This window comes from Eubalaena glacialis, chromosome 6 (assembly GCF_028564815.1).
Source record: "Eubalaena glacialis isolate mEubGla1 chromosome 6, mEubGla1.1.hap2.+ XY, whole genome shotgun sequence".
Taxonomy (NCBI): Eukaryota; Metazoa; Chordata; class Mammalia; order Artiodactyla; family Balaenidae; genus Eubalaena; species Eubalaena glacialis.
In genome coordinates, this window is record NC_083721.1 from 132,035,951 (window position 1) to 132,049,717 (window position 13,767).

At 38.9% G+C, this 13,767-nt stretch overlaps 1 protein-coding gene across 1 annotated transcript in view; it reads right to left on the reverse strand.

Annotated features, from left to right (window-relative positions):
- PCCB (propionyl-CoA carboxylase subunit beta) overlaps positions 1 to 13,767 on the reverse strand; it is an 83,649-nt gene that overhangs the window by 54,676 nt on the left and 15,206 nt on the right. The window contains exon 6 of the mRNA XM_061194631.1: positions 5,997 to 6,107. Coding sequence (XP_061050614.1) covers positions 5,997 to 6,107 — 111 coding nt within the window. The remainder of the gene's footprint in view (positions 1 to 5,996; positions 6,108 to 13,767) is intronic.

Genomic DNA, 13,767 nt, shown 5'->3' on the forward strand with positions numbered 1-13,767 from the left:
AGCTACCGCAGTGAGAAGCCCGCACACTGCAACAAAGAGTAGCCCCCGCTCACCGCAACTAGAGAAAGCCTGCGTGCAGCAACAAAGACCCAATGCAGCCAAAAATAAATAAAATTAAAATTAAAAACAAAACAGAGGGGCTTCCCTGGTGGCGCAGTGGTTGAGAATCTGCCTGCCAACGCAGGGGGCACGGGTTCGAGCCCTGGTCTGGGAAGATCCCACATGCCGCGGAGCAACTGGGCCCGTGAGCCACAACTACTGAGCCTGCGCGTCTGGAGCCTGTGCTCCGCAACAAGAGAGGCCGCGATAGTGAGAGGCCCGCGCACCGCGATGAAGAGTGGCCCCCGCTTGCCACAACTAGAGAAAGCCCTCGCACAGAAACGAAGACCCAACACAGCCAAAAAAAAAAAAAAAAAACAGAAAAAAACAATGAGAGACCACATGCAAACTGGCATAATTAAATTATGTCAATAAAAGTGCTGGCATGGATGTAGAACAAGTGAAATTCTCACACACTGCTAGTAGAAGTGTAAATTGCTGCAACTTCTTCAGCAAACAGGCATTACATAGAAAAGCTGAAGACATGTATATCCTATGACCTAACATTGCCCCACCATGAGAAACTGAAATATGTATGCGCCAAGATACATGTATAAGAATACTTATATCAGAATCATTTGCAATGACAAAAATCTTGAAACACAAATATCCATCAACAGTAGAAAGGATGAGGATCTTAAGATAATATACTACACAACTATTAAAATGAACTACATTTACAAAGAACATGGATAAATCTTATAAACATGCGTCACAGTCACGCACAAAAGAATGCATATTATGTTTCACTTTACATTAAAGGTCAAAATAGGCAGCATTAACCCCATTGTTTAGTGAGGCATAATTAAGATTTTAAACTGTAGAGCAAAGCAAATTTTAAAATTACCATAAAAGTTGAGACAAATACTTCTAGGCAGGATGGAAGGAGACAATACTGATTACGAGGGTAATGGGGGCAGGCTCCTGGAGGGCCATTTCTTGATCTGGGTGTCATTTACATGGATCTGTACTTTATAATAATTGCTAAACTTTACGTATTTTATGTACTTCCCTGAGTATGTATTACATTAGAAATTTTTAATTGTTTAAAATTTTTTAATTAACTGGGAGAGGAGGCAGAGACAGAAGCAGGAAGACCAGTTAGAAGGATTATGCAATAATCCAGGTGAGGTGCTTGAATCAAAGTAATAGCAGTGTAAGTAATAAGAAGTACATAGGAATTTTATTATATTTTAGATTATATCCTAAAATAGAGCAAATATGATTTTAGACTGATTGAACTCAGAATGTAACAGAAAAATGAGTCAATGTTTTTGACCTGAGCCACTGGAAGGCTGGTCTTGCCATTTATTGAGATGGGGAAAGGTATAAGAGAGCACTTTGGGAGGGGCTCATTAGAGATCAAAACTTATCAATTTTGAGAAACCCATTAAAGTCCAAATGGAAATGTTGATAGGTAACTGAATGTTTAATCCTGGAGTTCAGGAGACCGTTCCATCCTGAAGAAATAGGTTTAAGAGTTGTCAGCATATACATACATGGATATTTAAAGTCTTGAGGTAGGATAAGATCACCAAGGGAATGAGAGAATTGCTAGAAGAAAACCAAGAGAGTATAGTGCCCTGACGTTTCAAAGAGGAAGAAGTGATGACATAGGTCAAATGCTGCTGGAAGGTCAAGTAAGATAGGACTGAGAAATGTCAATTGGATTTAATGATATAGAAATCGTTGGTGTCTTTGATACAAGAAACTGCCATTATCAGTGACCCTGAATAGAACAATATCCTTTCCATCATAAATTAAATGTCTAAATATATTTATATCTATCTGTCAATTCTGTTCTGTTTCTCAATTCTGTTCTGTTCCCTGGTCTATTTATTTACAAATTGAACAAATAGTTTTAGTTATTTTAGCTTTATAACATATTTTCTCACCTGGCAGGGCTAGCCCTTCATTGCACTTCCTTCATGGAATGTCTACTCTTACACTGTAGTTTTCTTGTTAATATGAACTTGTCTAGACCTTTAAGAAAGAATCTGTTAGCATTTTTATTGTACTCTCATTAAACATATGGAATAGTTAAGATGTAGAATGGTTAAGGCTTAATGATTAGTTGCGGAGGACAAGAAAGAGGAGGTGGTGCCAATATACAGGTATTAATTAAAGTTCTGCAAGTGGAGGATGGAATTGCTTAGGATGAAAGCACAGGATTAAAAGACACAGCGTACAAAAAGTCAACATACAGAAATCAGTTGTATTTCTATACACTATGTACAAAATATACACTATATAGAAAATATCTGAAAAAGAAATAAAACCTGCCCATTCACGATAGCATCAAACATTACAAAATACCTATGTATAAATTTAACCAAGGAGGTGAAAGATCTAAACACTGAAAATTGTAGGACTTTGATGAAAAACACCAAAGATGACACAAGTAAGTGGGAAAAAAATCCCATGTTTATAAAAATATTGTTAAAATGTCTGTACTACCCAAAGCCATCTATAGATTCAATGCAACTCCTATCAAAATTCCAATGTCATTTTTCTACAGAAGTATGGCATCACATGAAAAGAAACACAGACCAATGGAACAGAATCAAGAGCCCAGAAACAAACTCTCACGTATACAGTCAACGAATACTTGACAAGGGAGCCAAGAACACTAAATGGGGAAAATATAGTCTCTTCAATAAATGATGGCGGGAAAACTGGATAACCACATGCAGAAGATGAAACTGGACACATATCCTACACCACTCACAAAAATTAACTCAAAATAGATTAAAGACTTAAAGACCCGACTCCGTAAAACTCCTAGAAAAAAACATAGAGAAACACTCCCTGACACTGCTCTTGGCAATAATTTTATGGATGACACCAAAAGCAAACGCAATAGAAACAAAAATTAATAAGTGGGACTACTGCAAACTAAAAAGTTTCTACACAGCAAAAGCAACAATCAACAAAATGAAAAGGCAACCTACCAAATAGGAGAAAATATTTGCAAATCATATATCTGATAAGGGATTAATATCCAAAATATATAGAGAACTCATAAAACTTAACAGCAAAACAAATTTTTTTTGATTAAAAAATGGGTAGAGGATATGAATAGACATTTTTCCAAAGAAAACATACAAATGGCTAATGAAAAGATGCTCAACATCACTCATCATCAGGGAAATGCAAATCAAAACCACAGTGAGGTTTTAGCCTCACACCTCTTAGAATGGCTATTATCAAAAAGACAAGAAATAACAAGTGTTAGTGAGGATGTGGAGAAAAGGGAACACTTGTGCACTCTTGGTAGGAATGTAAATTGATACAGCCACTATAGAAAACAGTATGGAGGCGCCTCAAAAAACTAAAAATAGAACTACCAAATGATCCAGCAATCCCACTTCTGGGTATATATCCAAAGGAAATAAAATAAGGACCTCAAACAGATGACTGCATTCCCATTTCACTGCAGCATTATTCACAGTAGCCAAGATATGGAAACAACCTAAGTGTCCATCAACGGATGAATGGATTAAAAAAAATGTGACATACATACAAATACACATATACACACAGAATTATCCACTGGATATCCATATCAATAAAAAAAAGTGACACATACATACACACAGACAAACACAGAGAAATATTATTCAGCCATGAGAAAGAAGGAAATCCTGCCATTCATGACATGAATGGATCTTTAGGGCATTTCACTTAGCGTATGCTAAGTAAAATAAGTCAGACAGAGGAAGAGAAATACTGTATGATCTCACTTATACATGGAACCTAAAACAGCTGAACTCACAGAAAAAGAATAGTGGTTACTAAGAGCGGGGGCAGTGTTGGAGTGAGGGGAGATGTTGGTCAAAAGATACAAACTTCCAGTTATAAGATGAAGAAGTTCTGGGGATCTAATGTACAACATGGAGATTATAGTTAACAGTACTGTATCACATACTTGAAAACTGCTAAGAGAGTAGATCTTAAATGTTAACCACCACAAAAAAGAAATGGTAATTATGAGAGCACTATGGGGGTAATCATTTTACAATATGTAAGTATCAAATCAACATGTACACCTTAAGGGGGCTTCCCTGGTGGCAGAGTGGTTAAGAATCCGCCTGCCAATGCAGGAGACACGGGTTCGAGCCCTGGTCCAAGAAGATCCCACATGCCACGGAGCAACTAGGCCCATGAGCCACAACTACTGAGCCTGCGCTCTAGAGCCTTCGAGCCACAGCTACTGAAGCCTGCGCGCCTAGAGCCTGTGCTCCGCAACAAGAGAAGCCACCGCAATGAGAAGCCCGTGCACCGCAACGAAGAGTAGCCCCTGCTCACCGCAACTAGAGAAAGCCTGTGCACAGCAATGAAGACCCAACGCAGCCAAAAATTAATTAATTAACTAATTAATTATTTTAAAAATGTACACCTTAAACTTAAACAATGTTATATATCAATTATATCTCAATAAAACTGGGAAAAAATGTTTTAAAAATAAGACAAAGTAGGGCTTCCCTAGTGGTGCAGTGGTTAAGAATCCGCCTGCCAATGCAGGGAACACGGGTTCGAGCCCTGGTCCGGGTAGATCCCACATGCCGCAGAGCAACTAAGCCCGTGCGCCACAACTACTGAGACTGTGCTCTAGAGTCTGCAAGCCACAACTACTGAGCCCACATGCCACAACTACTGAGCCCACATGCCACAACTACTGAAGCCCATGCACCTAGAGCCCATGCTCCGCAACGAGAAGCCACCGCAGTGAGAAGCCAGCACACTGCAATGAAGAGTAGCCCCCACTCGCCTCAACTAGAGAAAGCCCACGCGCAGCAATGAAGACCCAACACAGCCAAAAAAAAAAAAGAATAAATTAATTAAAAAAAAATAAGAGAAAGCAGTTTAGAATTTTCCAGCATGTATGTAGGGAGAGGAGGAAAGAATGGTCTTAGCCAGAGGAATTGATCCCACACCTCCTGCCAGGTAGGAAGACAACTGGGGTAGCACCACATAGGTATGGCATATATAGATTTAGTGGGCAAAGTTCAAGGAATCCTGCTTTGCTCAGGAAATAAGAGATGTGGTCATCTTAATTTTTAAAGTCCACCCTCAACTGAACATTGAACATTTAGGTTGCTTTTAATCTGTCACCAAGAAAGAATAGTTGAGTCAAGGGGTAAGTACTTTGCTAAACTTTAATTCCTACTGCCAAAGAGAAAAGTGTTTCCTATTTATGCTCCCTCTGTTTACACTGTTTTCATACTGGATGACTCTCTTTCCTTTTTGCCCCCTAATTTGTCTTGACATTTATTGCTCATTATGGTTAAAAATATTTAAGAAGAAAAGATTGATTTTTTTTTTTAAGTATCAGGTTAAAGGTAATTACCCATGTATGATTTCAAATAGGCTTCTTTTAAAAATCATTTTAAAATATCATTTCATATAAATCATGTAATAAAGATATGTACCTCTTTACAATGAAGTTGGAGATCAGATTTACCATTACCATCATAGACAAAACGTAATAAAATGGCAAACAGCTGAAGAAATAAAGGTAGGACATAAGAAACAACCTCCTAGTGAAGCAGTTTACAGAAAAGCTTTCCATGAGAAACTTTCTGAATAGGATTCAGTAAATGATCATCTGTCTGGGCAGATGACAGGACCTTTGATTACCTGAAAATCATTTGCAATTCAGATCAACAAGTAAAATCACCCACCAATGAAGCAGACAAGCACATTCTGCCACCGAACCCACACAAGCTACAGTCTTCATGCCAAAACCTTCTCTCCACCAAGACCTTATCAGCACTGCATTGAAATCCAATAAGCGTGCAGATAACAACCCAGATCTGGGTCAGGAATTATTGTTATTGCAGGTGAGGTACTGTAATACTCTCAAAGGGCAGGAGAACCAGGTCCTTCTTTCTTACCTTTACCATGAACGTGAAGTCTGTTAGGGCCGGGGAGTAGACAGCCCCACCGGCACATGGGCCCATGATCAGAGAAATCTGAGGGATGACTCCGGATGCTGTGACATTCCTCTGCCAAAAGAGAAAGGCAAAGGCATCTGGTTACAGAAATGTTCAAGGCATTACCTGCAGAAAAACAGAGGCAACAATAAAAGTACATTTGGCTTTTATTCACAGAAATTCTATCCTAGAGACAAGAGGCCTAATCTGTACAGTTTCTTCCAGAATTATATATGCAACTTTTCCCCATAACTGGTGGGATGGTTGGCATATTACTTTCTGGAGCAAGTAACCTCTTCTCTCCTTGGCAGGGCAGTAGTTCCCCAAAAGCTCCACCAGGACATGAGCTCAGAGAGAATCCTACCACTCTCACCCCAGCTCTAAACACACCTTAGGCCAGGACCCCTGTCTGTACAAAACTGGCTGGAAGAATGAATGAAAACCTTAGGTGGAATATACAGGGCCAACACTTACCCTGGATCCATGACCTCTACTTGGAGCCCCTTCACACCCTCCACAGAGGATGTCCAACAGTTACAAGGCAAGGCTAAGAGGTAGGTGCTACTTTACTCAGTCTTCAATGTCTGCCCACCCCTACATAATTACCCATGTATGATTTCAAATAGACTTCTTTTAAAAATCATTTTAAAATATCATTTCATATAAATCATGCAATAAAGATATGTACCTCTTACAATCTACACAGGGCAGATGGGCAATAGGGAGGTGGCAGAAGGCAAAAAGGTTCCATAGGGACAAAGGTGTTGTGAAGAGCCAAGCCTCAGGCCACCTTCTAGGAAAAACAAGACTTCCCAGGGGGCTGGAAGACCCAGGCAAGATAAGAGCCCAATGACTCCTTGCCCATCACCCAGCTTCTATCCTTCCCTGAGCCCCATCAGCTTAAGAGAAGTATGTCCACTTTTAGCCCTGCCCTGGGTCTGAGACCAATTTCTATAATTCACAGGACATAGCTCAGGACAGCACAAAAAGGCATCCACAGAGAGGATTCTGAGAAGATGGTAGAATGGGAAGCACCAGGAATCTGTCTCCCCACCTGGACAAAAATTACACTGGCAGAATCTGTCTGATGTAACTTTTTGGAACTCTGTTAAGCCTACTGAAGGCTTAACATCCACAGGAAGACTTGGAGGGCAAATCGCGGTTAATTTCAGTCAATTTCAACTGGTAGCACAGTAGCAGCTACCCGTACCCACCCCCTACCCCCAGCCATGAGGCATGCAGCTGTGCATGTGTTCCTGGAGTCGCTTACACAGAGGCAGACAAAAAGGACCCTGCCCTCCAAATATCGGAAATCTATGCTCCGACAGCCGGTTGTTGATTCTGATCAGAGGTGAAGTTAGGAAGTTAGGCGGCCATTGTTGTTGTACCTCACCCCATTGTTGCAAGCTCCTCCCCCTCCAGCTCAAAATCACTTGCATTAGGGAAATGCAAATCAAAACTAGAATGAGATACCACATCACACACATTAGGATGACTACTATCAAAAAAACAGAAAACAAGTGGTGTTGGTGAGGATGTGGAGAAAGTGGAACCCTTGTGCACTATTGGTAAGAATGTAAAATGGTACAGCTGCTGTGAAAAACAGCATGGTGGTTCCTCAAAAAATTTTAAATAGAATTACCAAATGATCCAGAAATTCTACTTCTGGAGATACATCAAAAAGAATGGAAAACAGGGTCTCAAGGAGATAACTTGTACACCCACATTCATAGCAGCATTACTCACAATAGGTGAAATGTGGAATCAACCCAAATGCCCATCAATAGATAAATGGATAAACAAAATGTGGTATATCTATACAATGGAATATTATTTATCATTAAAAAGGAAGGAAATTCTGTCACATGTGACAACATAGATGAAACTTGAGGACATTGTGCTAAGTGAAATAATAAGCCAGTCACAAAAAGACAAACACTGTACGATTTTACTTAAGTTATTTAGTCAAAATAATACAAAGTAGAACGGTGGTTACCAGGGGCTGGCAGAGGGAATAATGGGGGGTGATTGTTTAATGGGTATAGAGTTTCAGTTTTGCAAAACAAACAGTTATGGAGATGGCCCTTGTCCACCTCCCTGCAGCTGCCCCGCTGGCCAAAAAGTTTCTCCAGGTGCGGAATTCCGGGCTACCACCAGCACAGAGCGTGCACGCCAGTCAGGAACCAGCCCACCCAATGGCCCGGGGGCAACGGATATGTCAAAAACTGAAGCAAGAGAACTCAGCAGATGGGGGAGTCAAGATGGCAGACTAGGAGGATGCAGAATTCATGTCTCTGCACAACTAGGGCACCTACTAGGCACCGGTGGGGGACCACGGACACCTAAGGGGATGGGAGGAACCCCCAGCGACAGGGTCCTAAGCAAAGGCCCCGCCCCATGCTCAGGCGTCACCCCCCCCACCGGCCTAGGTCCCGCCCCACCCTAAACCCCGCCCCTGCCTATGTTCCACCCCTCCTAAACTCCACCCCCAGAGCCAAGGCTTTTTTTTTTCTTTTTCTTTTTTCCTCTTTTAGATTGGGGTTCTGTTTTACCTTGTTGATTCACTGTTGTTGATTCATTTATATTTTTATTTTTCCTAATAAACTTTTTATTTTCTAATTTTATTTTATTCTTCATACTTTGTTACTGTTCTCTCCTTTTGGCTTATTCCCCCCGCCCCCCAACTTTTATTCCCTTTTTTCTGTTGTGGTTTTATTTTACCTTGTTGCAGTTGTTTCAATTATATTCTTATTTTTCCTAATATATTTTTTATCTTTCTAATTTTATTTTGTTTTTTATTCTTTGATATTGTACTCCTCCTTTTCTTTTTTTTTTTTCTTTTTTATTTGCCACACCACACAGTTTGCGGGATCTTGGTTCGAAGGCCAGAGGCTGGGCCCGAGCTCCTGTGGTGGGAGCTCTGAGTCCAAACTGCTGGACTAACAGAGAACCTCAGACCCCAGGGAATATTAATCGGAGTGAGGTCTCCTGGAGGTATTAATCTCAGCACCAAGACCCGGATCTATCCAACTGCCTGCAAACTCCAATGCTGGACGCCTCAAGCCAAACAACCAGTAAGACAGGAATACCGCCGCACCTATCCAAAAAGAAAAAACAACAAAAAAATACGTTACAGACGAAGGAGCAAGGTAAAAACCTAAAAACCCAAATAAATGAAGACAAAATAGACAACCTACCTGAAAAAGAATTGAAAATAATGACAGTAAAGATGTTCAAAAATCTCGGGAACAGAATGAAGAAAATACAAGAAACATTTAACAAGGATCTAGAAGAACTAAAGAGCAAACAAACAGTGATGAACACAATAACTGAAATTAATAATACCCTAGAAGGAATCAATAGCAAAATAACTGAGGCAGAAGAACGGATAAGTGACCTGCAAGATACAATAGTGGAAAGAACTGCCAAGGAGCAGAATGAAGAAAGAATAATGAAAAGAATTGAGGACAGTCTCAGAGACCTCTGGGACAACATTAAACACACCAACATTCGAATTACAGGGGTCCCAGAAGAAGAATATAAAAAGAAAGGGTCTGAGAAAATATTTGAAAAGATTATAGTTGAAAACTTCCCTAACATGGGAAAGGAAACAGTCAATTGAGTCCAGGAAGCAGAGAGTCCCATACAGGATAAACCCAAAGAGAAACACACCGAGACACATATTAATGAAACTATCAAAAACTGAATACAAATAAAAAATATTAAAAGCAGCAATGGAAAAGCAACACGTAACATACAAGGGAATACCCATAAGGTTAACAGCTGATCTTTCAGCAGAAACTCCACAACGAAGAAGGGAGTGGCAGGACATATTTAAAGTGATGGAAGGGAAAAACCTACAAGCAAGATTACTCTACCCAGCAAGGATCTCATTCAGATTCGACGGAGAAATTAAAACCTTTACAGACAAGCAAAAGGTAAGAGAATTCAGCACCACCAAACCAGCTTTACAACAAATGCTAAAGGAACTTCTCTAGGCAGGAAACACAAGAGAAGGAAAAGACCTACAATAACAAACCCAAAACAATTAAGAAAATGGTAATAGGAACATACATATCGATAACTACCTTAAATATAAATGGATTAAATGCTCCAACCAAAAGACATAGACTGGCTGAATGGATACAAAAACAAGACCCATAGATATGCTGCCTACAAGAGACCCACTTCAGACCTAGGGACACATACAGACCGAAAGTGAGGGCATGGAAAAACACATTCCATGCAAATGGAAATCAAAAGAAAGCTGGAGCAGCAATTCTCATATCACACAAAATAGACTTTAAAATAAAGACTATTACAAGAGACAAAGAAGGACACTACATAATGATCAACAGATCAATCCAAAAGAAGATATAACGATTGTAAATATTAATGCATCCAACATAGGAGCACCTCAATACAAAAGGCAAATGCTAACAGCCATAAAAGGGGAAATTGACAGTAACACAGTCGTAGTAGGGGACTTTAACACCACACTTTCACCAATGGACAGATCATCCAAAATGAAAATAAATAAGGAAACACAAGCTTTAAATGACACATTAAACAAGATAGACTTAATTGATATTTATAGGACATTCCATCCAAAAACAAAAGAATACACTTTCTTCTCAAGTGCTCATGGAACATTCTCCAGGATAGACCTATCTTGGGTCACAAATCAAGCCTTGGTAAATTTAAGAAAACTGAAATTGTATCAGGTATCTTTTCCAACCACAACACTATGAGACTAGGTATCAATTACAGGAAAAAAAAACTGTAAAAAATACAAACACATGGAGGTTAAACAACACAATACTAAATAACCAAGAGATCACTGAAGAAATCAAAGAGGAAATCAAAAAATACCTAGAAACAAATGACAATGAAAACACGATGAACCAAAATCTATGGGATGCAGCAAAAGCAGTTCTAAGAGGGAAGTTTATAGCAATACAATCCTACCTCAAGAAACAAGAAAAATCTCAAATAAACAACCTAACCTTATACCCAAAGCAATTAGAGAAAGAAGAACAAAAAAACCCCAAAGTTAGCAGAAGGAAAGAAATCATAAAAATCAGATCAGCAATAAATGAAAAAGAAATGAAGGAAACAATAGTAAAGATCAATAAAACTGAAAGCTGGTTCTTTGAGAAGATAAACAAAATTGATAAACCATTAGCCAGACTCATCAAGAAAAAAAGGGAGAAGACTCAAGTCAACAGAATTAGAAATGAAAAAGGTGAAATAACAAATGACACTGCAGAAATACAAAGGATCATAAGAGATTACTACAAGCAACTATATGCCAATAAAATGCACAATCTGGAAGAAATTGACAAAGTCTTAGAAATGCACAACCTTCTGAGACTGAACCAGGAAGAAATAGAAACTAGGAACAGACCAATCAGAAATAATGAAATTGAAACTGTGATTAAAAATCTTCCAACAAACAAAAGCCCAGGACCAGATGGCTTCACAGGCGAATTCTATCAAACATTTAGAGAAGAGCTAACAACTATACTTCTCAAACTCCTCCAAAATATAGTAGAGGGAGGAACACTCCCAAACTCATTCTACGAGGCCACCATCACCCTGATACCAAAACCAGACAAAGATGTCACAAGAAAAGAAAACTACAGGCCAATATCACTGATAAACATACATGCAAAAATACTCAACAAAATACTAGTAAACAGAATCCAACAGCACATTAAAAAGGTCATACACCATGATCAAGTGGGGTTTATCCCAGGAATGCAAGGATTCTTCGATATATGCAAATCAATCAATGTGATACACCAGATTAACAAACTGAAGGATAAAAACCATATGACAATCTCAATAAATTCAGAAAAAGCTTTCAACAAAATTCAACACCCACTTATGATAAAAACTCTCCAGAGGCAGGCATAGAGGGAACCTACCACAACATAATAAAGGCCATTTAAGACAAACCCACAGCCAACATCATCCTCAATGGTGAAAAACTGAAACCATTGCCTCTAAGATCAGGAACAAGACAAGGGTGCCCACTCTCACCACTATTATTCAACATAGTTTTAGAAGTTTTAGCCACAGCAATCACAGAAGAAAAAGAAATAAAAGGAATCCAAATCAGAAAAGAAGAAGTAAAGTTGTCACTGTTTGCAGATGACATGATACTATACATAGAGAATCCTAAAGAGGCTACCAGAAAACTACAAGAGCTGATCAATGAATTTGGTAAAGTAGCAAGACACAAAATTAATGCACAGAAATCTCTTGCATTCCTATACACTAATGATGAAAAATCTGAAAGAGAAATTAAGGAAACAATCCTATATACCATTGCAACAAAAAGAATAAAATACCCAGGAATAAACCTACCTAAGGAGACAAAAAATCTGTATGCAGAAAACTATAAGACACTGATCAAAGAAATTAAACATGATACAAACAGATGGAGAGATATACCATGTTCTTGGATTGGAAGAATCAACATTGTGAAAATGACTCTACTACCGAAAGCAATCTACAGATTCAATGCAATCCCTATCAAACTACCACTGGCATTTTTCACAGAACTAGAACAAAAAATTTCACAATGTGTATGGAAACACAAAAGATCACGAATAGCCAAAGCAATCTTGAGAAAGAAAAACGGAGCTGGAGGAATCAGGCTCCCTGACTTCAGACTATACTACAAAGCTACAGTAATCAAGACAGTATGGTACTGGCACAAAAACAGAAATATAGATCAATGGAACAGGATAGAAAGCCCAGAGATAAACCCATGCACATATGGTCACCTTATCTTTGATAAAGGAGGCAAGAGTATAAAATGGAGAAAAGACAGCCTCTTCAATAAGTGGTGCTGGGAAAACTGGACAGCTACATGTAAAAGAATGAAATTAGAAAACTTCCTAACACCATACACAAAAATAAACTCAAAATGGATTAAAGACCTAAATTTAAGGCCAGACACTATAAAACTCTTAGAGGAAAACACAGGCAGAACACTCTATGACATAAATCACAGCAAGATCCTTTTTGACCCACCTCCTAGAGAAATGGAAATAAAAACAAAAATAAACAAATGGGACGTAATGAAACTTAAAAGCTTTTGCCCAGCAAAGGAAACCATAAACAAGACGAAAAGAAAACCCTCAGAATGGGAGAAAATATTTGTAAATGAAGCAACTGACAAAGGACTAATCTCCAAAATATAGAAGCAGCTCATGCAGCTCAATATCAAAAAAAACAAAAAACCCAATCCAAAAATGCACAGAAGACCGAAATAGACATTTCTCCAAAGAAGATTGCCAACAAACACATGAAAGGATGCTCAACATCACTAATCATTAGAGAAATGCAAATCAAAACTACAATGAGGTATCACCTCACACCAGTCAGAATGGCCATCATCAAAAAATCTAGAAACAATAAATGCTGGAGAGAGTGTGCAGAAAAGGGAACCCTCCTGCACTGTTGGTGGGAATGTAAATTGATACAGCCACTATGGAGAACAGTATGGGGGTTCCTTAAAAAATAAAAATAGAACTACCATATGACCCAGCAATCCCACTATTGGGTATATACCCTGAGAAAACCATTATTCAAAAAGAGTCATGTACCACAATGTTCATTGCAGCTCTATTTACAATAGCCAGAACATGGAAGCAACCTAAGTGTCCATCGACAGATGAATGGATAAAGAAGATGTGGCACATATATACAATGGAATATT